Source organism: Stenella coeruleoalba (genome assembly GCF_951394435.1).
Source record: "Stenella coeruleoalba genome assembly, chromosome: 1".
NCBI classification, from domain to species: domain Eukaryota; kingdom Metazoa; phylum Chordata; class Mammalia; order Artiodactyla; family Delphinidae; genus Stenella; species Stenella coeruleoalba.
The window spans coordinates 115835411-115861692 of record NC_137169.1 but is presented as its reverse complement, the minus strand read 5'-3'; the positions used below and the strand labels follow the sequence as shown (position 1 = coordinate 115861692).

General features: G+C 41.5%; 1 protein-coding gene and 1 pseudogene across 2 annotated transcripts; both read right to left on the bottom strand.

The window, feature by feature from the left end:
- Positions 1-291: 291 nt before the first annotated feature.
- Positions 292-15779, bottom strand: SLAMF7 (SLAM family member 7). Its single transcript, XM_079940792.1, has 7 exons — positions 15627-15779; positions 6963-7295; positions 5400-5672; positions 5066-5182; positions 4035-4138; positions 2184-2246; positions 292-1356 (listed from the first exon to the last, which is right to left on the bottom strand). Exons 1-7 carry the CDS (start codon positions 15679-15681, stop codon positions 1282-1284), a joined length of 1020 nt encoding a protein of 339 aa, XP_079796918.1. The 5' UTR covers positions 15682-15779; the 3' UTR covers positions 292-1281.
- Positions 15780-17324: 1545 nt separating this feature from the next.
- Positions 17325-21849, bottom strand: LOC307174730 (small ribosomal subunit protein eS1-like; annotated as a pseudogene). The gene is made up of 2 exons: positions 21779-21849; positions 17325-18135 (listed from the first exon to the last, which is right to left on the bottom strand). The product of its transcript is annotated as a small ribosomal subunit protein eS1-like (transcript).
- Between the last annotated feature and the right edge of the window lie 4433 nt (positions 21850-26282).

The following is a 26282-nucleotide window of genomic DNA, read 5'->3' as shown; positions in this document are numbered from 1 at the left end:
CTTCTAAAACTCTATAAAACTCACTCTTGTCCAAAATCCCTCAGAAAGAGTGCTGCAGTGCTTGTGAGGCACTGTACTCCCCCAATGCAGAAGTTGTTTTCCCTTGAATAAAGGAAATACTTCACAACCCTAGACCTGAGACCTCAGATCCCTTTCCAACATTTCCATTCAAGATGCGTGTCCAGGAAGACATCCAAAGCAACACTCTCCCTCCACATATTTCTCATTTCATTAAAAAGGTGAGCTCTATGGGGGCAGGGATCATGTCTGTCTTATTTGCTAGACTGACCTAACAGAGGTTCCTAATAAATATTCATTGAATGAATTAAACAACTTTAAATGTTTGCAAGTCTCCTATAAATAGATTCAAAGTATGTCTTCAGGGCAGTTCCTCCACTGAGATGGGCTCCTACATAGGCCTAAGGCCTGGGTTTCTCCCTTGCAGCACAAAAGTGTAAATGAAGCTGGGGCAGTGGTCAATCACACTTCTGAGTTTTCACTTGGCTTCTACCTGGTCTTCTACCTGGCTTCTCTGTCCTTGTGTTCTTTGACTCCCAAGTCCTGTGAATCCACACCTGACCCCCTGGGTGTTGGGAATCCGTGGTCAGGCCTGATGCCACTGCCCACGGAAATAATTCATGAAGGGTCAGTTTCAGGAGAACAGAGAGCACATCTGACGAAAATCACAGTTAGCTCAGTGCAGTGCCAGGCACGTCGTTGGTGAGTCAGTAAATAAATCCATTTCTGACTGCTGTCTTCTGCTTCTGCGGGGAACATCAGCTGGCTGATCCGAAGTTCTTGCCCTCTTGGCAACCTAACCCTTGGTATATTCCTCATCTCCAAACCCTGGAAGGGGAGCTGTCATTCAAATGTGTGAAACCGCATTTACATTTCAACAGAGATGCTTCTAAGCCCTTGCTTTGAGTTGGCTGATAAATTCCCAATCACATTTCCAGGAGGGATTCTGGATTTGAAGAGATTTCTCAGCAGTGGGTAGGATGAAGAACTCTCTCTCTCTCTCTTTTTTTTTTTTTGACCTCACCACATTGCTTGTGGGATTTTAGTTCCCCAACCAGGGATTGAACCCCGGACCTCAGCAGTGACAGCACAGAGTCCTAACCACTGGACCACCAGGAAATTCCCAGATTGGGAACTCTTAAGTCTGTAGGAGCCTAAGGGATACTTTATTCTGGAAGGAAGTCAGTGTCCTTCATTCTTCCTTGATGTTTTTGATTAAGTCAGTGAAATCTTTTGACCATTTTCTTTGGAGCACATGGCTGCTTAGTTGACATTCTCATGGGTAAATTTCCTTGGTGTGTCTGGCAACGTGGGCAGTGAGTGGGATTTCTCCACCTGCTGGGCAGACATAAGGATGCAGAACACTGAAGAGGAGCAGAACTATGGATCCCCTCAGGAGACCCCACCATCCCAGACACTCTTCATTGCCAAGGGTACCCAACCTAAACCTCTCGCTATGCTTTCTCCCACTGTTTAATCATTTTGACCTTAGAAAAACTACTCCTCAAGCCTAACCCACATTTATCTTGTTGAATGCTTAATGAACTCAACTTTCCTTCTAATGATCTATCCAAACCAACCTTTCCTATTACTAGGCAAAGTGCATTACCCATCCTCATTTTTCTGATGTGGTTGGGAGAGGAGACAGGAAGGCATTCCTGGCTTCTGCCAAGTGTGATCTGTGAAGGAATAAGCTTTAAATGCTTACTACGTTAGTAGCTTGACTGGGGAGAAGTTGCAAAGCGCATGTAACATAGCTAGACCATGGAAAAGAAGAGGAACACTCTCCTGCCTCCAGTTTGCTAGTGGCTCAGAAACAAGCCGGAGTTGTCTCCCCAGCCATCCCTTTCTCCCAGGCACAGCCTAAGCCATGGAACTTTCCCCAGGCCCTCAGTCAGGATCCTGCTGATTTTCCCTATTGATCCTGCCTGGAACCTCTCTCCTACTCTATTTGTTCCACATTGCCCCCATTTTCACTCCTAAAACACAGTTCTCTTCTATTCCCCACATACTTGTGTAACCTTAAGCAAAGGGAATGGGTATCCTGGTGTGCCTTTTAGTACCAGGGAAAATGAGATCTCTGGGGCCCAAGAAATTCTAGCTAAACTTGAAACAGGAAGAAGGATGGGACAGCTAAGATAAAACTCAGCTCTAAAGCTTCTTACCTTTGGGAGTATTTGCACAGTGGAATAAAGTGTATTTACTGCATTTTCCTCTGGTACAATGCTCTGTTAAAAAACAAAAAACAAACAAAAGAAATCATTGCCAACCCCCTGGGTCACATAGACAAGGCCAAAGAGACATCCAGAATCCAGAGAAGGGAAAACAGAGGTGGGAGGAGACGGTGAGAGAGAAGAGAGGGTTCTGGAGCCTGAATGGGGGAGTGGGAAGTGCTCTTGTCAGTGACTGCTATTGTAATTATTAATGACTTTTTTCAAGAAGCAATTGCGGGCTTCCCTCGTAGCACAGTGGTTAAGAATCCACCTGCCAATGCAGGGGACGCGGGTTCGAGCCCTGGTCTGGAAAGATCCCACATGCCACGGAGCAACTAAGCCCGTGCACCACAACTACTGAGCCTGTACTCTAGATCCTGCAAGCTGCAACTACTGAAGCCCATGTGCCTAGAACCCGTGCTCCGCAACAAGTGACGCCACTGCAATGAGAAGACTGAACCGCAACGAAGAGTAGCCCCTGCTCAACACAACTAGAGAAAGCCCGTGCACAGCAACAAGGACCCAATGCAGCCAAAAATAAATAAAATTTTAAAAAGAAGAAATTGCATTATTTTAAAACTGAGCCTCCTAAGGTTATTAAAGGAATTGCATTATTTAAAAATGAGCCTCCTAAGGTTATTAAAGGATAATTTGAAATCATATTGTCAATGTTGGAAATAAACTTTTTCATCAGTCAAAAGAACTTATGGGGCAAATCAGAAATGATGACTAAAGGGACAAAACAAAACAAAACAATGACAGCAATAACAAAAGCTCCTTCCAGGCTGGAGAAAAATATCCTGGGTCAGTGAAGTTTATTCCTGAACATCTAGGACAGTCTTGTGGTCTCCAGGGAATGTGTCTTGAGCAGGGGAAGAGGGAGGATGGTGATAAAGTGATCGAATTTGACAGAAGCCGGGCTGAGTGAAGCACAAAGAGGTCACCCCTGTGAGGAAGGAAGGAGCTCTCAGGACACCAACAACTTCGAAGAGGAAACATAATACCTCCTCTTGGAAAAGTTGTGGATAAGTGTAAGAAGATGCATCCTGATCAGGAGACACTGAAGGCTGGAGTAAAACTAAGAGTTTTGAAGCTCCAAAGTGCTTTTATTTCTTCATTAAGTGGGCCAATGTAGAAAGGGCACTATGAAACCTAAGGAGCAAACCTAGCCTCAGCTGCAATGATTTTTGCCAGTGGACCTTTTGAAGCTGTCTACCTAGTTCTTGTCTACAAATTGTCTCTTGTTATTTGCATTTCTTTAAACCTTAGTCTTAGGATTTTCTTTTCAAAGAGTGTTCTTTGAATTAACCTTGTGTTTGTTCACTGCAGCTTGGCGACCCACACTTGGGAAGCCTTGAGTGAGGGCCCAGAGCCACCATGGACCCTCTGAGCCCCCTCTTGATGCTTCCTTGAGTTGCCTCAGAGGAAATGGCATCTCTAAAGCCAGTTTTCTGATACCATAACTCAAACATCATATCAAAGTCACATTTTTCTACCCGCCATCCTATGCAAAAGGAATTGGGTCTGTTGAGTGGCCATTTTGAACAGTGGAGGGGAAGGAGTGATTCCGTAGATCACAGTGTGAGCGTTACTGGCTAGGTCAGAGCCAGATGCTCCAGGGGCCACCAGTTCCTGCACAAGAGAGAATCCATGAAGACTTGGGGGAGGCACAGGTACATTGGGTTTAAAGGGCTATACATTTTCATTTCCCATGTTGCCCAAATCCATGGAAAAATCTCAAGTAAAGCAAGGAGGGCCTCAGAGAGGAGAATCAGTCCCCAGGAAAGATGGGAAAGAACTCACATTTAAGTAAGAGATTGTGTCATACTCCGAGGCCTCTGCAAAAGTGGGGGAGTAGTTAAGAGTTTCTGGATGAAGGTTCAGTCCCTTCTTCTCTTCAATGGACTCTGAAACCAAGTTGGGAGAGAATCAGAGCTGGCTCCTCTTTCCCCTGGCCACCCACATTGGCCCACCATCTGGATGACCCACTTAGGGTGACCAACCATCCTGATTTCCCTGTAACTGAAGGGTTTTCCAGGACATGAGACTTTCAGTGCTAAACCCAGGAACCCCAAGATGAACTGGTCACCCTCATCACTTCACTTCCCAATTTCTGGACAAAGGCAGCCAAAAGAGGAAGCAGAGGAGATCAGAAATGCTTTTACAGTGTTTACAGGAGGGAGAGAATATCTCAAAGTTTGCAGTTCGTACCCAACCAACGCTTAGGTCCCTCCCCAATACCCTGAGTGGACAGTATCAGTGGGAACCCGAGAAGACAAATCAGCAGGGTTTAGGGACACAGAGCATGGGGTACAGCCTGGAGAAAGACAGAGAAAGGCTTCTCCAGGAGTAATGTATCTAGACTGAGGTGGGGAGTAGAGAGAAGTCTCTGGAGTTGATCCAATGGAGAGAACTGGGATGGATTGGGGGCTCTGACAGGGATGGGCTGAACGGACAGTGCTGGTTTGTGGACCTCAGAGTTGAAGGCCATGGCCTCCCAGTCAGGGGAGCAGAGTCAACAGTGTGTGACCTGTGTCAGCAGGAGGGATACACTAGTAAGTCCCTCTGAGGGGAAGGAGAAGGGCAGGCACTGGAGAAGGAATTAGGAGAACCTTTGTCTTAGGAGAGAAGTTAAGGGCTCAGGTATTCTCTCCACTCCAGAATTAAGGAGTACAGATGGCTGGTGCTGTCCTTTAGGACAGAGATGATGGCTTCTTCATTTCTGCATCCTTAGTGCCTAACACCAAGCTTGGCACACAGTCCAACATACTGTTGAATGAGTGAAGGAGAAAATGCATGATTGAGGGTGAAGACAAAAATAGTCCATGCTCTACCTTTTCTTCTTTCTCTTCGTATGATCAAAATAATTAGCACCGGTGCAATGAAACAGAGCAGGGTGAGTGACAACAGAAGTTTGAGGATCACAGTGGTAGCCAGGCCACCAGCAGCACCTTTAAAGAGAGAATGGGTGTAGGCACAGGGCAGGGAGAAGAGTCAGCTAGGGAAAATGACCCAACTTTTGGAGCAATTGCAACCTTCCTCCCAGTCTGATGACTTCCCCAGGGCTTCCAGTTTTCACAAAGGGCTTGTTCCCAAGGGGGGCCAGGAGCTGAAGAAGATATAGGTCCTAAGACCAGGGGCTCCTGGAGAAAGAGGAGAGACAGTCACCTTCACAGAGCTTCCAGGCAAAGATGGGGTTTGAGGAGTTGCTGCTGATGGGGTTTCTGGCCATGCAGATGAAGGTCATATCACTTTTCTCCTGCCTCCAGGATATGGGGAGGGTGGAGCCACTATGGGACTCATTGGTCACCTGTCCCAGGGACTTCCAGCTGTAAGTTACATCCTCTCCTCCCTGTTCCATGGAACATGTCAGATTGGTTATACATGTGCCATTCTTATTGTTCTGCAGACCTATGATGACTTTGGGCTTTGACAGGTGCTCTGTAAAAGAGAAATAGACAACCAAGTGTGGAAATTATGCCCATAGCCCTCATTTTTTCTGCATTATTCTTGTAAACCTTGGACCTGAATCTCCCTGGTGTGCTACAGAGTGGAGAGGAAGCAGCAATTCAGAGCAGAATTCTCATTCTTATCTGGGGAAGAGAACAATCTAGGTCAGATTGCCCACAGCCATAAAACAACAACAGTAGTAATAGAAATAATTACAATGCAACAAGAATGAGCTGCCATTTACTAAGCACAGGCATATGGTAAGCACTGTGTTAAAAGCATTTTAGATGTTCATTAGTTTTATCTTTTTTGGAGGCTCCCTATTCCCCTGTCCTCAGGCTTACTTGAAGAGACTCACTTTACTCTCTAGGAGAGAACAAAGGTATTGGAGCAACACTTCTGGTTCCCCTCTCTACCTTGTGCTCACTCTTTCAGAGGATGAGCAATTGTTTCATTGCTGAGATGGTGAGTCTGACATCCCTCATCTACATTTCTCTATTTACATGTTTGGGCTGTTATGATTGCTGTTTAAATGTGGTTTACCCTCCCCCCTCCCCCCACCCCTGCTAGTTTGCCTGCACAATGCAGGTCTTCCATTCTTCTCAACTATATCTATATGGAGGACACACCTGGATCAAGGTGCATGGTCTACCTCCTACATGCAAACCTGCAGGCCCATCTCCTGGTGTCCCTGATATTGCAGCTCAGTGAGAAAGGCAGCTATTCTTTTAGCTGGTTGAGTAATTGTTTCATAAGTTCATTTTCCCTGAATAGGCACCAAAGTCTAGACTTGGGGGAAAGTATTTTTATTATCCAGCTTTACCAGAAAAAATAAAACTGATATTTTTATCTTCCTTTCTGATTCTTGTGTCTATTTCTCATTTGGTTAGAATCTTCACGGGAAGAGGTGTGATTGATAGTTATACCTGATAATCTTTCTAAGATAGGTATCACTTTACTCCCCATTACAGATATGGAAACTAAGTTTCAAAGAGATCAAGTAACTTGTCTAAGGCCATGTAACTAGTAAGTAGAGAAGCCAACATTTGACCTGCGTGATTGTCACTTCTCATAAAGCCTATCTGCTGCACCACAATCCTTCTTACTGAATATCTAAGAGGGGACTTCAAGGGTTGGCTATATCTACTTCATCCATGCATGAGTTCCCTCTTCCACTTTATTGCCAAGGGTTTATCCAGCCTTTGTCTGAACAGCTCCAATATCAGGGAGTTCACCATTTTAAGAAGGCAGTCATCCACCTTTGGAACTGGTTCTGCTCACCATAGACACGCAGCTCATACTCCTGGGTTAGGGGATCCTGGAGGGTTGAGCTGTGTATCTCCACACGGTAGACACCTGAGTCATTCTTCTTCAGTTTGCTGAGCTTCAGGGAGTAGCCTTCATGTGGGAAATTCACCCTTTCCTTGTTACGATGTTGGGTCACTATGATAAGGGCTTTTTTGTCTGCCAACTTTGGCTGTATGGTGACAAGAGTGGTTGTGTTGAAGACCCAGATAATGCTGTCAATTGGATCTGCTGAGAGATTCAGTGGGAAATTCACAGACCCACCAAGGGCACCAACTAGCTTTTTCAGTACTCCACAGGCTGCTGGCCCTGTAAAAACAGAGAACCATAAAATAAACCTGAGTTCCTAACCTTGCCACCAATTACTCACTCCCTTTGGGTCCTGGAAAGGTCCCAAGAAACCCTCTCAGTCTAACCCAACCAGTCCTGGGAAACCCTTTGGAACCTCACTCACACAAAGGCACTGAGGTCAGAACTCTCTGTCTGAAAGGGGTGACTACAGGCAAACCCACCCCATTCCCAGAGATCTCTGGCTGAAAAGACCAAGCTCTGAGGTAGACCATGAGGTTGGCTGCATCCTTGACAAGTTCCTGTGGGGTGACAAGTGGGGAGGTTACTGTCCAAGCTCCATTTAGGACTCTCAGATTGCTCCTGGGAGAGCTGATTTTGTTGCAGATGAAGAAGGTAACAGTCTATCTGACCTGGGGCAGAGGTTCTTAAGCACAAACCAGGGCATCGAGAGGCAAGCTGTAAGTCTTTAAAGATAGTGATAGCTTAGAAGTTTGAGGATGATTTATCTTTTTATTTTATGGTGGATGGGAGTGAATTAAAGCTCATCCCCAAATGAGGTTCTCATTCACTTGAATTCCAATATCCTTCCTTGAGTGGAAAGGAAAAGGGTGAGTGACTGGGAGCTCTGGAATATGCCCAGGCTACCTTGTGATGTTTAACCTGAACTATCAGGAATTGTAGTAGGGCTTTACTGCTCCCTGCCTCCCAAATTTCTGTTTCAGTGCAATCTTAATTCACCTCAGAGAGCGTGACTTGCAAACAACCATCACTGATTTTGTGGCTCCAGGTGAAAAACAGTTAGGAATGGCTGCTGAAAAAGCTTCCAGAAGTGGTCAACTGAGCAGCAACCTAATAAATAGCCCATGGGCCAAACCTGGCCTGCCCCCTGTTTTTGAAAATAAAGTTTTATTGGAACACAGCCATGTTCTTTCCTTTGCACATTGTCTGTGGTTGCTTTTCCACTACAGAGGCTGAGTTGGATAGTTGTGACAGAGCTCATACTGCCTGCAAAGCTTAAAATTTTACTATTTGGCCCTTTACAGCAAAAGTTTGTTAACTGGATTTGATTAAAAAAACAAAAACAAACCTGAGATTCAAAAAAAGTAAGTAAGTTTTCCAAGGGCACAAAGCTAGCAGGTGATAATTTGAGGATTTAACCCAATGTCACTCCAGCCCTGGAGTCTGGACTCTTTCCACTATGGCTCAGTTTGAAGGTCCCTTGGCATTTGTACCAGCTCCAGCCCTTTCTATTAGTCCCCTTCTTCAGTTCCCTCAAGGGCTCAGGTGTCAATTCTGAAGCCCTGGGGTCTCATGGAATCCCGATTTACCATTCAAGTCCTTTGGTGACCTTCCTTCAAGTACAAGCTGCTCTACCAGTGCCCCCAGAGTAAGGGAATCTGGTGCTACCAAATGTTGACCTAGCCCCTTGATAACAGGTCTTGGATCTTGACCAAATTTTTTGCTAAATTTATCTCTAAAAGTACTTGTTTCTCTTCCTGAGTAAATGCCTTTTAGGAGCTGATTCCTGTTTTCAAACAGTTTTCCCCTATAATTTATATATATGCATATATACTTTGGATCACTCAAACCTTTATCAAATCATCCTGTTAAGTAAGCTGATTTTCCAAAAAGCTACCCTCCCTGCTACTCTAATACTAAGGGAGGATGGTTTTTCATTACTTTCTCTTTGATCATCTCATGGGGTGTCAAAATATTTCCACTAAATGTTATAGACAAAACCAGTTTTATTTGAATTTTTGATTTATCAATTAATGTATTCATTCTCTTACTTCAACCATGAGATGGAAGGGGTGAATATTTTGCAGTCAAATAAAGATTGGATATCACTTGCACCCAAGTAGGTTCAATTATTGGATTAGGGCACCTTTGAGTATTTTAATTTTCATGTGAGGTTTGGGGGACATGTATATGTCAAGGAGGTGACAAAATTGTAAGGATGTGGTTTTAGTGTTTTAGCATGTGTGCATGCACTTAAGCCATGAATAATTAATTGTTCTTTTTACATCTTTATATACATGGTGCTATCTTCCTAGGGTACATTTTAAGAAATGTTAATTGTGTGGAGATATAAGAAAATATCCCCAAATTCATTGTTCCTTGTTAGAATGAAATTGGAGGACAATACAGTGCAAATTGCCAACATGAACCTAGGTGGAAGATATTGGTCTATCTTTATTGTATCTTCAGGGTGAGGAGAAGAGTCGTAAAAGAAGAAAGTAGTTCCATGCCATTCCCTAAACGTGAGCTCAGACGTTAGGGGCCTGGGTTGGTTAAGTCCTAGCCAGTTTTGTTTCCTCTTCCCAGTTGACTGTGAAAGGGGGTCCAGAAACAAGACACTTCTCTTCTCAGCTTCTAAGACTGAACTGAAGCTCCCCTTTCTCTGATGGCTTCTCCACCTGTGATGTGTGACCCTATAGGGTTTTACCATGTCTAGGTAAGTCATGCTCTGCTCATTCAGTCATTCCTTCCTTTAACTAAAATTTGTTTAGTTCCATACTTGTGCCTGGCACTGTTTAGGAGCTGAGGGTATAACTGGGGAGCAAGATAGTCATGATCCTTGCACTCATGGAATTGGGAGAGAGTCATTAAATGAGTAACAACATGTGCTGTGAAAGGGGAAATGACAGTACTTAGGGAACACATGATGGGGGTGGGGGATGTAACATGACCTGTGTGATCAGAAGGCCCTAGAGAATGAGTAGCTACTAACACCTATCTACAAGGCCAGGGAGGATTGGGCCCCATGAGAATCATCTACCCTCCCACCTGGATCAATGTGGTGACTGTTGTAACTTGCCTCCTCTGCATTCATTTCAGTCCTTCCTCATTTTGTAGCAGCCATATGGTTTGGGTAACTCAACTCAAGTGGTAGCTTTCCTCTGCACAGTAATTAGTTCAGGGGTATCACATGTCCCAGGTTGATTGTATCTGATTGTATCTGAGATACAATCTGAGATTGTATCAGGGCTTTTGTTCCTAGGCCAGCAATAGTTGATGCTGTGGGAAGATATGAAGCCTTGGACTGCCACCCACTTACTACCACCAGACAAGCAGCCAGGGCTCCTTCCTCAGCTTATTCCCAGTTTACCTCCTAACTCACGCTTTTATTGGTGCTTTATCCTTTTCTCTGTCCATCTAAGTCTTATTTAAGACCCATAAATCCTAGTTCAAAGCCCTTCCCTGAGGAAGTCTTCAACTCTTTCTCACACCTACCCCCTGAAATTCCACCATGAATGTCACTTCATTTTCCACTTGAAATTCCCCATGAGGAGCTATTCCCATGGGTGGTGACTGGACATACCATTTTGCTGTGAGTTAGCGGATCACTGATCTACAGGCTTTAGGTTCCAGATCACCTGGTGATGGGGTCTGGAGGCTCATCCAGGGACATGTGGAGATGGTCTCTTCTCCCAGACAACATGCAACAGTGTAAAAAAGTTAGAGGTCTGGCCTAAATGGGGGTCAGGAGACCTGGGTTCCATTCTGGTTCCACTGTAATAATAACTCCAGCAATGAATACTTGGTTTAATGGGTATTCCCGTTCTTGATCCTCAAGTCAACTCTATGTGATAAAGGTTAAGCTGCACTTTATAGATGAAGACATTGGGGGTCCAAGATGCTGAGTGACTTTCCCAAGGCCCCAAACTGGAAAGTGGCAGAAGTGACATGAGAAGCTAGTTTGTTCCCCCATCTCCTCTAGAGGCCTGCATTCTTTCCACTGCTACCTCCCACTACCATTTTGAATTTCAGCTTATCCCCAGTTTACATCCTAAACGTAAATTTGAATTTCAGTGTTCTTACCTCTCATAGGAGAAAAAGAATAATCTTTATTCACCAAGATTTAGGGAAGGATGAAGGGTGAATACAGATGTGAAAACACTTTGAGAAGTACAGAGCAGTCTGAGACATGGTGGGAGGCAAGAGGAAACGACAGGCAGGAGTGTTATGAGACAGGCTTTGAGAAACCTTCCCACTTTTTGGTCTCATTTCTGCAAGAATGGCTAAAAGTGAGATTTCCCAAAACTTCTTTGGATGGCTTCTCAGTAAGGTAAGCTTCTTAGAAGGTGGTCTGGACACTAACGCCTATACATCAGTCACTGGCTAATTCACAGCAAAAGAGTAAGTCCAATCACCACGCAGGGAGATAATTCCTACAGCAAGCATCCCCACCAACCTACTTTCGGAGGTTGAGGAAGCTGGGGCAGGAGACCCTCTGCTTTCTGCCCTGGCCAAGTCTCAGGTATTTTTGGCACCAGAAGATTCAGCCCTAAGATGCTCTTCATAACAAGAACGGACAACAGCTCCTCCCTTTTGCCACCTGCCTTTCCTTTTTGCTGTCACCTCCTCCCCTTAACCTGTTCCCCCAAGGCTCATGTGTTGAGTGGAGGGAAGGAGCCAAATTAGGAGGAAGGGGCACCATCAGTACAGCCAGAATCAAGGAATGGTGGCCTAGGAGGAAGACCTCGGCATAGCGGAATGTGTAAAGCCCACCTCCTGCTTGCCAGCCCTGTCCCCGAGCACCCCTTCCAGTACTGGGTGCCTCTATCAGAATGCACCACAGTGTCATGCCACCCTCACCATGGAAACCAAGGATCAGAGCATCTCAAAGCTAGGAGGAATTTTAGGGACTACTTAGTCCAATCCCATTTTATAGATGAAGAGTCTGGTGCTCTGAAGATTATAGTGATGTGTGCCAAGTGAGTGGAAGGCCAAGATTAGTAACAAGGGCTCCTAAGGCAGGGTTTCCCAAGCTGTGCCCCTGCTACCTTTGAGGTCTGTGGCAGTGCCTCAGTGTATTTCTTGGGAGCTTAGATGGAGGTCAAGGGGGTAGGGGATGGGGTGGAAGCTATGGAACTACCCCCTTCCATCAGGGAGGCTTCAATTCTATGCATCAGAGTTGTTTGTTTCTGTGCAAGTTTTCTTTTTATAAAAGGAAACCACTGCTTAAAAAAGAAAAAAACGACTTTGGAAACTACTGTTCTTTACCCAAATTCCCCTTAATTAATGTACTTGGAAAGGGCATTTACAATCAGTACCATGTAAGATGTACATGGAACAGAGGCTGACAAGCCTCCCAATTCACCAGCCACCTTTGCCAACACTCCAGTTCTAACCTGCAACATTCATATTCAAGTTCCCTACTGTTCTGCCCCTCACTCATCTCCGAAACGTTCCTCTTGTTTGTCTCTTCTGGTCTTTTTCAACACCTCCCCAATACCTCCTCACCCACTTTTTCTGATTTCCTTTTATAAACTGTCTCCTCAACCCTACTGTATCCTATAATCATCATAAAATTGTGTCCATTTTCCAGATGAGAATACTGAGGCTGCAAGAGTTATTCCTTGGTCCCTCTGAATTTGGCCAGGGTGAATTTTGTTTGGTGCATTCACATCCTGGAAATGGAGTTCCCTACTCTTCTTGGGCATTTCCACTGCCTACCTTGGCCTCATGTACCTGGAGAGGGAAGGAATCTCTGGGGAAGATTCATCTCAAATACACATTCATTGAGCACTTTTTCTGAGGGTACAATATTAGGCCATTAGTTTGGTGTGATGAAATGAGAACTAGGTTTGGAAACTCAGTTTCTGTTCTACCTCCTAATAGCTGTGTAATCGTGCCTAAGACACTTGACCTCTCAGAGCCTAAGTTTTGGGGATAATAATATCTATCTTGTAGATTTGTGAGGAGATTGTATGAAAAATGCCTTGGATGTAATAGGAGCTTAATAAATGGTGATTATTATTATATTGTTTTGCATTTGATATCTTATTTAAAACATGACAATAATTTGCAAGTTAAGTTTCATTTCCTCTTACATACTTGTAAAGACCGAGGTTCAGAGGCTAAGAAACTTATCCACAATAATATAGCTACTAAGTCAAGCCCAGGAGTTCTTCTCCAGGGCCAGCACTGCTTTCACCGTCCTGCCCACTGGAGGCTCTATGACAATCTCAGATTATTCTTTCAATCATGGAAGTTATAGCACGCAGGCTGCCACAGCCTCCTGGAGCAGGGTGCACACTTGCAACTTGCACCCTGCTGCCCCAGATCATGTTTCAGGTGGGCACCTGGGTTTTGAAAAGTCCTGCCATGTCCTTCCCCATTTCACCATCCCCAAGTTCCCCTTCTGATCACCATTTCCGTTCAAGGAGTGATTTTTAAAGTAAGGGTCAGTTCCAGTTCCAGGACCAGGTGCTTCCTAAAAATGCAAACTTTTAACGAACTCACAGAGGGTGAGAGTCTGTTGATGCTGAACAGTTCAAGACACCAGGTGGCGGGGAAGAGAGGATAGTGAGCCCTGACTTACTACGTGGGCTTGGGCAGTTCTCTTCTGGCAGGCCTGGGGCACACATAAATGAACCAGCCACACCAAATCCTCAGAGGGAGACCTCATGGTGGTTCTCCATGAGTTTGATGACCAGAGAGATATTCCTAACTTATGGGGTTCCTGGTCCTTCCTGAGAGCCCTGAAGATAGTAACATCTTGAAAGACTAGAATACCTGTGACAGGCATAGAAAAGTCCTCAGTCCTTCATGGCATTAAATATAAAGTTCCTACCTATGAGTTGGTTTTCTAAGTAGAGACTGATTGGGTTACTTGGGTTAAGAGAGAAAATTCAAATGTTCTCTGCCATCAGTATGATTGTTAAATGCATAATAATTTAAAATATTTTTCTAAATAATACATATTTATATTTACATAAATATAAAACATAGAAGTATATGTATAAATGTTATAAATGTATTTGAATTAAAATATTTTAAATATATATTTCTAAGTAAATAAATATACACCTGTACCATCTCATTTTGTTCTTAAAATTACCCTCAAAATGAAGGAAGGCTGAGGTCCGAGGAAGATGACATTCTTCATCTATTTCATGGCAGAATCCAGATAAGGACACAGGTTTTCCTGATACCCAACACCACTTCTTTCAGCCCTTTGTTCCCTGGGACAGTCAGAAGGGCAGTCAACTCCCAAAGTCATTCCTTCTCCTCTCCCTCCAGTCTCTTCCTACCCTCTGTGAGACCACAGGACGTAAAAGTTTTTGCACAGCAAAGGAAACCATAAACAAGATCAAAATACAACCCTCAGAATGGGAGAAAATCTTTGCAAATGAAGGAACTGACAAAGGATTAATCTCCAAAATTTACAAGCAGCTCATGCAGCTCAATAACAAAAAAACAAACAACCCAATCCAAAAATGGGCAGAAGACCTAAATAGACATTTCTCCAAAGCAGATATACAGATTGCCAACAAACACATGAAACAATGCTCAACATCATTAATCATTAGAGAAATGCAAATCAAAATTACAGTGAATTATCATCTCACACCAGTCAGAATGGCCATCATCAAAAAATCTAGAAACAATAAATGCTGGAGAGGGTGTGGAGAAAAGGGAATACTCTTGCACTGCTGGTGGGAATGTGAATTGGTTCCGCCACTATGGAGAACAGTATGGAGGTTCCTTAAAAAACTACAAATAGAGCTACCATATGACCCAGCAATCCCATTACTGGGCATATACCCTGAGAAAACCAAAATTCAAAAAGAGTCATGTACCAAAATGTTCATTGCAGCTCTATTTACAATAGCCAGGACATGGAAGCAACCTAAGTGTCCATCATCAGATGAATGGATAAAGAAGACGTGGCACATATATACAATGGAATATTACTCAGCCATAAAAAGAAACAAAATAGAGTTATTTGTAGTGAGGTGGATGGACCTAGAGTCTGTCATACAGAGTGAAGTAAGTCAGAAAGAGAAAAACAAATACCATATGCTAACACATATATATGGAATCTAAGAAGAAAAAAAAGTGTCATGAAGAACCTAGGGGTAAGACAAGAATAAAGACACAGACCTACTAGAGAATGGACTTGAGGATATGGGGAGGGGGAAGGGTAAGCTGTGACAAAGTGAGAGAGTGGCATGGACATATATACACTACCAAATATAAAATAGATAGCTAGTGGGAAGCAGCCGCATAGCACAGGGAGATCATCTCAGTGCTTTGTGACTATCTAGAAGGGTGGGATAGGGAGGGTGATAGCGAGGGAGACGCAAGAGGGAAGAGATATGGGAGCATATGTATATGTATAACTGATTCACTTTGTTAATAAAGTAGAAACTAACACACCATTGTAAAGCAATTATACTCCAATAAAGATTTTTTTTTTTATTTAAAAAAAAGCAATATTAGATGAGGGAGCAGAGCCTCCTAAGTTGAGCCAGAGGCCCAGAGTGGAGCCAGAAGCCTGGAGCTACAAGCAGGATGGGGTAGGCAGTCCAGAAAACAGGAAGATCTTGCTGGACTCACCTGTGAGCTGGCAGAGGAGAAAGATGAAGGTGAAGCATGCTGTGGAAGAAAGCATATTGCTCTTTGGATGTCAGTCACTAAAATGAACCCACTTCCTTCTTGTAGTCACCCGGTGTAGTCACCCCGGCTGGGATTTTAAGTAGGTGCGGTCATGAGATTGAGAATGAGTCATCTCAATTTTCTCCATATGGCCAGCATTTTCTGTTACACATGTGACCTTTCAGAGATTCATAATAGAGAACCTGGAAGGAAATAGAAGGTTATACAGAGAAAAAAGGGTGGCACTGGGGATAATAATAATATCTTTTGAGCTTTGCTAAGTACCAGGAGTACCTGTATTCTTTTATTTATTCCTCATAACTACCCTGTGAGTGAAATACTACCATAATGCCTAGTTTACAGATGAGAAAATGAAGGCTTAGAGTATAGTACAGCAAAATTAAGAAGTTCTTTTAATCAAAAGTAACCATTATAATAGTAAAAAGGCAAGCCACGTAGTGGGAGAACATATTTGTAATACATTTATTCCACAAGAGGCTTATATCCATAATATATGGTTGTCCAATTGTTCCAGCACCATTTGTTGAAAAGACTGTCCTTTCTATATTGAATTGCTTTTTATTTTAAAATTATTTTTTATTGGAGTATAGTTGCTTTACAATGTTGTATTAGTTCCTACTGTACAGCAAAATGAATTAGCTATACATATACATATATTCCCTCTTTTTCGGATTTCCTTCCCATTTAGGTTACCACAGTGCATTAAGTAAAATTCCCTGTGCTATACAGTATGTTTTCACTAGTTGTCTATTTTGAATTGCTTTTATACCTCTGTCAAAAAGCCGTTGATTATACTTGTGTGGGTATATTCTGGGCTACCTATTCTGTTCCATTGATTTATACAATGTAATTATTGATATATTATGACTTAAGTCTGCCATTTTATTGTTTATTTTCTTCTTGTTTCTTCTGTTTTTTATTCCTCCGTTTTACTTTCCTGGCCATTCTGTAGGTTATTTGAATATATTTTTAATAATTCCATTTTGATTTACTATAGTGTATCTTGAGTATATCTCTTTGAATAGATTTTTAAATGGCTGCTCAAGGCATTACATTAAACATATGTAACTTATGGTTTACTGATGTTGGCTTTTTACCAGTTCAACTAGCATGTAGAAACATTACCCTTACAAGATTCCTTTACCATCGCTCCTTGATAACTTATCTTAACCATATCCTCTCCACATATTGAGAACCATATCAGGTAATGTTATAATTTTTGCTTCAATTGTCAAGTATAATTTAGAAAACTCAAGAGGAGAAGGATAGGGAATTCCCTGGCGGTCCAGTGATTAGGACTCAGTACTTTCACTTCCAGGGCCTGGGTTAAATCCCTGGTGGGGGAACTAAAACCCTGCAAGCCACCTGGTGCAGCCAATAAAAAGAAAGAAATGAGGAGAAGGATAGTCCATGATATTTAACCCATATTTTTACTCTTTCCATTGCTCTTTCTTTATTCCTGATGTTCCAAGTTTCCTTCTTTTTTCTTTCTGTTTCAAGATATTCCTTTAGCCATTCTTTTAGGGTAGGTCTGATGGTGACAAATACTTTTAGTTTTCCTTTACAGTGAGGATGTCTTGATTTCACCTTCATTTCCTGGGCATAGAATTCTATTTTTTTCACAAATAAGATCTTTTATTTGTCACCATTGGAAGTCTGATTTTTAAACAGATTATTGGACTGGTGGCTCATATCCATCAGTTCACTCAACTTTAGCACCTGCTGCATCCCCAGTAGCTTTTCCAGAACTACTACCTTCACTATGTAGCTCCATGAGTTTTCCCAATTCAAACTTGGGCTTCTTCAGCATTTTTACTTTTCTAACAAAGGCATCATGGAGTGGATAAATAGATTGGAAGACCTTTTCTGTCTTTCCCAATGCTGCCTGGAATGAATTTATTTACCCTGTTTCAAGTCATTTGTCTACACCTCTTGGGTCATGATTTTCATCATCTTCTTGCGGATCTGGAGGACCTGCTGGTGTTGGGCATAAGAGGTCTTCCGAATCTGATTGTTGCGTTTTTTAGTAAAACCTGTACAGAATAGACGAAGCAAATAACCATAGGTAGTCTTGACATCAGTGTGAGCTTCAATCATGGTCTGACATTTTTTGACCATGGAGCACATTTTATCATGGGTAAGATCCATGCCATGGAAATTAGTCGGGCAGTTTTTGCCCTGAACATCCTCAGTAATTAGCATGAATTTTCTAAATGCAACTTCATCATTCTGCAGATCAGCAAGGCTCACTTCAAAAATATGACCCTTGAGGCCATCAGATGAGATTTTGGTTCCTTGAGTTCTCGTGACTAGTGTTTTCCCAATATTTCTTACATTGAACATAGCTGGTGCTTTCATATCATACCAATCTTTCTTAGAAAATGGGTCAACTGCTTTCTTCTTGGCTCCCTTTTTACCACCTTTTGTAAGGCACTTGATCTTGCCGACCCTGGGTATAGAATTCTAGATTGACAGTTCTTCTATTTCAGCACTTGAAAAATGTTATGCTACTCCTCTTGCCTGCATTGGTTTCTGATGAGAAATCAGCAGTCATTTAAATTGTTTTCCCCTGTAGTTAATGTGTTGTTTCTCTCTGTTATGAAGATATTTTTTTCTTTTTTGTTAGTTTCCAGCTGGTTGATTATAATGTGTCTTGGTATGTATTTCTTTGAGTTTCTTTGGGGTTCATTCAGTTTCTTGAATCTGTAGATTTGTGCTTTTTGCCAAGTTTGGAGAAATTTCAATACTTTTTGAATAGTTTTTCTTTCTTTAGCCCAGCATTCTTATTTTTTCTCCTCTCATTCTGAGACTTTGATAACAAGAATGTTAGATCTTCTATTATTGCCCCCATAGAGCTCTGAGTCTCTGTTAATTTTTTTTCAGTCTGTTTTCTTTCTGTTGTTCAGGTTGGGCATTTTCTATCTTCAAGTACACTGATTCTTTCCTTTATAATCTCCGTTTTGCTATTAAGCCCATCAAGTGACTTTTAAATTTCATTTACTGCATTATTCACTTCTAAAACTTCCCTTTGTTTCTTCTTCATATATTCTGTTCTTTTGCTGAGACTTTCTAGTGGTTTTGTCTTTTTTTTCATTTCCAGGGTTTTATAATTACTTGTTGAAGTATTTTTATGATGGCTGCTTTAAAATCCTTGTCAGATAATTCCAACATCTCTCATCTTGGTTTTGGTGCCTATTGATTGCCTTTTCTTCATTCAAGTTGATATTTTCCTGGTTTTTGGTATGATGAGGGATTTTTGACACTGTGGTGGTGGGGTAGGTGATGTTATTACCACTGGGTGGTTGTGAAAATACAAATTTTCCCTTGTCCTTGCTCAATAACACCCCAAGCAAGAGAGGGAAGTAGTGCCTCATTACTTCAGGGTGGGAATGGAAGTTCAGTCTTCCCAATCAGCCTCTTCTGACGTCACCTCAGTTGGGAAGAGGAGGGATTCCTCCTTACTGCTAAGAGAGATGGAGGTCTAGGCCTTCCTCTTGGCCTTGCTGATGGTGTGGGGTCCCACATTTTTCCAATGGCATTTGGCCAGAATAAGGTGATTATTGCCTAAAGGCTTCTATCTTGCTAGGCCATCTCTTTTCTCATCCTTTGCCAAGAGAGAGAAGAGTTCTCTTGGGATTGGCATTTCTGGGTTACAGACTTGTTTAACACACAGCCCAAGGTATATACATGACAAAAAGGAAACCCAGGGAACTAACCACCATGTCATTCCTTGGATCTTGAGGTCCCTATCCAGTACTTCTTCTCTCCACCTTTTAGAATCTTCTTGTGTTTGTGTTTTATATATAATGTCCAGGATTTTTGGAAAAGTAGAGAAAAATGTGCCCACTTCATCTTCTCTGGAATGAGTAGTCTGATCATGTGTTTTTATAACCTTTCTAATCTATCTATCTATCTATCTATCTATCTATCTATCTATCTATCTATCTATCTTTCTCTCATGGAAATAATGGTGGGATCTTTAAAAATGACTTCTTGTTAATTGGTAAAATCTCAGAAGATTTAATAAAAACTTGGTAAAATTCAGTACTCACTCATAATTGCAAAAATTTGTAGAAAACTACAGCAAACATAATATTTAGGTAGTGAGCCTTTAGAAGCAATACTATCAAAGTCAGGAATAAAGCAGGAATTTCTCCAGTTACTGCTACTATCTATTAATTAACTGGTGTCTTGGCCAAAGCAATGAGACAAGAAAAATAAAAATGTATGTGGATTAGAAAAGGAGACACAAATTATCATGTTTTTAGATCACATTACTGCTGATGTAGAATATCCAAAGGAATCTGCAGGCAAATTATGAGAGCTAATAAAGGAGTGAACAGGACTCCAGCAAACAACCATATCGTATACAAGATATTATTCTAACTTGGCTCACAGGTTAACACTTGTTTACTAATCTTGACATAGTTCAAGATTACCTCCTAGTAAGTCCTCAGTAAATATTAGCTATTATTTTAATTATAATTCATTTAAAATAGCTTCTAATCAGTTATAAAGAGCCAGACCTTGGGCTGTAAGTGTAAACAGATGAAGTCCCAGTCTTTTTCTTTTTTAAGTCTTTATTGAATTTGTTACAATATTGCTTCTGTCTTTATGTTTTAGTTTTTTGGCCGGGAGGCATATGGAATCTTAGCTCCCTGACCAGGAATCAAACCCACACCACCTGCATTGGAAGGCAAAGTCTTAACTGCTGGACCATCAGGGAAGTCCCCTAGTCCCAGTCTTTATGTGAGGAATGCTGGTGAGCCATATGCCTGCTGTGCATCTGCACTTGCCCTCTGCTCTCTGCGTTGATGTTCCAGCTCCCTCCCCACTGCAGAAAAGCCACCTGACTCATTCAGGTAGGTCACAGCACTCCTAACTGATACCTCATCTCTGATTCCCTGACTCTTTGCTGTTGTCTGCTGGCACAGATATGTGTGCCATGTGCCAGGCTTAGGTAAGAGAGATGGGGGAGGTAGGTGGGAGATGGAAGGTGTGTGTAAGTTGACAAACATGGAGATGTCTGTTACACCTAGTCTCTGTTTCCACAGAGCTCATGACACAAATTGTAAGTTCTGACATTATAATCATATACAGTAGTCCCTTGGTATCCATGGGAGATTGAGTCTAGGACTGCTCACTCCACACCAAGATACCCTGGATGCTCAAGTCCCTTACAATCACCCTCTGTATCTGTGGGTTCTAGAAACATGGATATGGAAGGCTGACTGTAATGTAAATCTTTTTCAAAAAAAAGAAGGGGGGGAATTGGTAGAATCTCAACATATTTCAGTTACTTAGCAGCTGTGCAAATTAGTATAAACAGATTTAAAAATCACTCTGGGAGCCATTTTGTGGAAATTAAGGGTGATTTTTATATAAAATACTATATTTTGATGTAAAGAAGGTACACTGTGTTAGCACATTAAGATGAAAATCACATCAAATTGATACTAAGACTAGAAAGCACACTGGAAGAACTTGCTACCATGTGCCCCTGACAAGCTGTGGCCAGATCTGATCTCATGTAAGTAGTCAGTATTGACTCCACAGCTAAATTGGGCAAATGAATGCAGTTACAGTTAGTAAAAACTCACAGAAAGAACACACAGATATTGTGATTAGCAAGTGTATAGAAAAATTCAGTCTTAGAAGAGACAGGAGTAAAATGAGCAAGATGGTAGTGTGGGATTTTTTAGTGCCTGTCCCCTCCTAGAAACATCAATTTGAACAACTCCAGTGGCTCCAGGCAGCTTCTGTGACAACAGGCTCCTGGTGGACTCCAGTGAACCAAGCCTCCTGGACCACCCCAGAGCAAGCCAGCTCCCTTAGATCATGACTATTGTGGCCCCAGCTCCCAACTAGCTCCCATGAATCTATGCTTCTATGAACCCAGACTCCAGCTGGGCCCATGCTACCACACCCCAAGCTGCCAGCCTGCCCCAGTGCCAGGCTGGCCCCTGCAGACCTAAACTTTAGATAATCTCTTACAGACCCAGGCTCCTAGTCTGCCCTCCTAGTAGTGCCAGATGACTTCCCTCAGACCCAACCTTCAGACCAGCAGCTGTAGCCTCAGGCTCCAGGATCACCCTAGGTCCAGGCCAATCCCCATGTCCACAGCCTCCAGGCTGGCTCCCACAAAACCAGGTTCCTGGCCCATTCCAGCACCTGACTGGTCCCTTTAGACCCAGATGTCAGGTTCATCCCACTGGTACCTTGGTAGCCTTGGTTTAGATCACATTACTGCTGATGTAGAAAATCCAAGGGAATCTGCAGGCAAATTATGAGACTAGCCTTGGTTGACTAGCCTTGGTAGCCTTGGTTGACCCCTGTGGTCCTAGAAGACAGGTCTTCCCATTTGGACACAGATCCCAGGCTCCCCAACACAGACTTATGCATCAGACCCACCCAAGTGAACACAGGCTCTGGGCCCAACCCATGGACCCAGGCACAAATGAACCCAAGCACCAGGCCTGCCAGTCTGCTGACCGAGGCACCATACTTGCCAGTACAAGGACTCAAGAAGTAAGCCCACTCAGGATCTCTGGATCTCTGATGGGCTGACTGGTAAATGGCTTTGCCTGCTGAAGCTAGTCTTTAAAGACTGGAAGAGGTGCCTACTTCCTCAAATGTGCAGACACCAATTCAAGGCCACAAGGATCATGAATAATCAAGGAAACATGACACCATCAAAGGAAACTAATAAAGCTCCAAAGGCTGATGCTAAAGAAATGGAGATTTACAAAGTGTTTGACAAAGAATTCAGAATAATCTTCTTAAATTCAGTGAACTCTAAGAAAACACAGAGAGACAACTAAATAAAATTAGGAAAGCAGGGCATGAACAAAATGAAAAGTTCAACAAAGAAATAGAAACCATAAAAAAAAAAAAACACAGAAAAACCCAAAACAGAAATCCTATGTTGCAGAATACAGTAACTAAACTGAAAGAGTCCATAGAGAGCTTCAACAATAGACTCAACCAAAGAGAAGAATTAGTGAACTAGAAGACAGGTCCTTTGAATCATTCTCTCGGAGAAGAAAAAACAATGAAAAAGAGCAAAGAAAGCCTATGTGAATTATGGGCTAACATTAAAATAAACAATCTACATATGTTTGGAGACCCAGAAGGAGAAGAGGAGGAAAAAGGAGCAGAAAGCTTACTTAAAGAAATAATGGCTGAGCAAGATCCTTTTTGACTCACCTCCTAGAGAAATGGAAATAAAAACAAAAATAAACAAATGGGACCTAATGAAACCTAAAAACTTTTGCACGGCAAAGGAAACCATAAACAAGACAAAAAGACAACCCTCAGAATGGGAGAAAATGTTTGCAAATGAAGCAAGTGACAAAGGATTAATCTCCAAAATTTACAAGCAGCTCATGCAGCTCAATGTCAAAAAAACAAACAACCCAATCCAAAAAAATGGGCAGAAGACCTAAATAGACATTTCTCCAAAGAAGATATACAGATTGCCAAAAAACACATGAAAGAATGTTCAACATCACTAATCATTAGAGAAATGCAGATCAAGACTACAATAAGGTATCACCTGACACAGATCAGAATGACCATCTTCAAAAAATCCAGAAACAATAAATGCTGGAGAGGGTGTGGAGAAAAGGGAACACTCTTGCAGTGTTGGTGGGAATGTGAATTGATACAGTCACTATGGAGAACAGTATGGAGGTTCCTTAAAAAACTACAAATAGAACTACCATATGACCCAGCAATCCCACTACTGGGCATATACCCTGAGAAAACCAAAATTCAAAGAATCATGTACCACAATGTTCATTGCAGCTCTATTTACAGTAGCCAGGACATGGAAGCAACCTAAGTGTCCATCGACAGATGAATGGTTAAAGAAGATGTGGCACATACATGCAATGGAATATTACTCAGCCATAAAAAGAAAAGAAACTGAGTTATTTGTAGTGAGGTAGATGGACCTAGAGTCTGTCATACAGAGTGAAGTAAGTCAGAAAGAGAAAAATAAATACCGTATGCTAACATGTATATATGGAATCTAAAAAAAAAAAAAAGCTTCCGAAGAACCTAGGGGCAGGACAGGAATAAAGACACAGATGTAGAGAATGGACTTGAGGACACAGGGAGGGGGAAGGGTAAGCTGTGACAAAGTGAGAGAGTGGCATGGACATATATGCACTACCAAACGTAAAATAGATAGCTAGTGGGAAGCAGCTGCATAGCAGAGGGAGATCAGCCTGGGGCTCTGTGTCCACCTAGAGGGGTGGGATAGGGAGGGTGGGAGGGAAACACAAGAAGGAAGAGTAATGGGGATATATGTATATGTATAGCTATAAAGCAGAAACTAACACACCATTGTAAAGCAATTATACTCCAATAAAGATGTTAAAAAAAAAAAAGAAAGTTCTAAAAAACCACAAAAAACAAAAAGAAATAATGGCTGAGAATTTCCCAAATCTGGAAAGAGATTTTGACATCCAAGTTCATGGAACTAATAAGTCATGAACATGTTGGTCATTTATGTCTTCTTTGGGAAAAATGTCTATTCATGTGCTCTGCCCATTTTTAAATCATATTTTTTTCTATTGAGTTGCATGAGTTCCATATATATTTTTAAATTGAAGTATAGTTGATTTACAATGTTGTGTTACTTTCTGCTGTAAAGCAAAGTGAATCAGTTATATGTATACAGATATTTACTCTTTATTAGATTCTTTACCCATGTAGGTCATTACATAGTATTGAGTAGAGTTCCCTGTGCTATACAGTAGGTCCTTATTAGTTATCTGTTTTATATATAGTGGTGTGTATATGTCAATCCCAATTTCCCTGTTTAACCCTCCCCCCTTCCCTCCTGGTAACCATAAGATTGTTTTCTACTTCTGTGACTCTATTTGTTTTGTAAATTAGTTCGTTTGTAGCATTTTTTTAAGATTCTACATATAAGTGATACCATACGATATTTGTTCTTCTGTGACTTTCTTACTTCCTACTTTACTCAGTATGACAATCTTTGGTCCATCCATGTTGCTGCAAATGGAATGATTTCATTCTTTTTTAGGGCTGAGTAATATTCCATTGTATATATGTACCACATCTTCTTTATCCTTTCCCCTGTCAATAAACGTTTAGGTTGCTTCCATATCTGAGCTACTGTAAATAGTGCTGCAATGAACATTGGGGTGCAGGTTGCATGAGTTTCTTATATATTTTGGATGTTAACCCTTTATCAGATGTTTTGCAAATACTTTCTCCAATTCAGTAGGTCACCTTTTCAATTATTTCTTTTGCTGTGCAGAAGCTTTTTAGTTTGATGTAGCCCCACTTCTTTATTTTTGTTTTTGTTGTTTGTGCTATTGATGTCATATTCAAAAAACCATTACCAACACCAGTGTCAAGGAGTTTTTCAGCTATGTTTTCTTCTAGGAGTATCACAGTTTTGGGTCTTACACTTAAATCTTTAATCCATTTTGATAGTTTTTGTGACTGGTATAAGATAGGGATCTAATTTCACTCGTTTGTATGTAAATAACCAGTTTTCCCAGCACCATTTATTGAAGACTATACTTTTCCCATTGAGTATTCTTGGCTCCCTTGTCAAATATTAGTTGACTGTATATACATGTGTTTATTCCTGGACTCTCAATTCTGTTCCATTGGTCTATGTGTCTGTCTTTATGCCAGTACCACACTATTTTGATTATTATAGCTTTGAAATAAAGTTTCAAATCAGAACATGTGATGCCTCCAGGTTTGTTCTCCTTTCTCAGGATTGCTATGGCTACTTTTGGTCTTTCGTGGTTCCATATAAATTTTTCTATTTCTATGAAAAATGCCATTGGAAATTTGGTAGAGTTTGTACTGAATCTATAGATGGCTTTAGGTAGTATGAATATTTTAACAATATTAAGTCTTCCAGTTCATGAACACAGGATATTTTTTCACTTATTTATGTCTTCAATTTCTTTCATCAAAGCCTTGTGATTTTCAGTATACAAATCTTTCAACTCCTTGGTTAAATTTATTCCTAAATAGTTTACTATTTTTGATGCTATTACAAATAAGATTGTTTTCTTTATTTTTCAGCTAGTTCATTGTTAATATATAAAAATGACTCATGATTTTCCCTTGCCAAGCAAACCAAAAATATACCAATGAAACAGATCCTGTTGTGTTCATAACCATCAAGTGAATAGCTCAAACCATTTCTCAGAAAGATATATATAGATCCCTACAATAAAATCTTGCGGCTAGTTAAAAAAATACAATTGATTTTTTATGTTGATTTTGTATCCTGCAACTTTACTAAATTCCTTTATTAGTTCTAACAGTTTTTTGGTGGAGTCATTACGACTATTTAGACAAGTTTACTTCTTGCTTTCTAATTGGATGTCTTTATTTCTTCTTCTTGTTTAATGGCTCTGGCTAGGACTTTCAGCTCTACGTTGAATGAGAGTGGTGAGAGTGGGCACATTTGTGTCCACTTTCTTAATGTTAGAAGGAAAACTTTCAACCTTTCACCACTGAGTATATCGTTAACTATGGTTTTGTCATATATGGCTTTTACTATGTTGAGGTACATTCTTTTTATACCCCATTTGC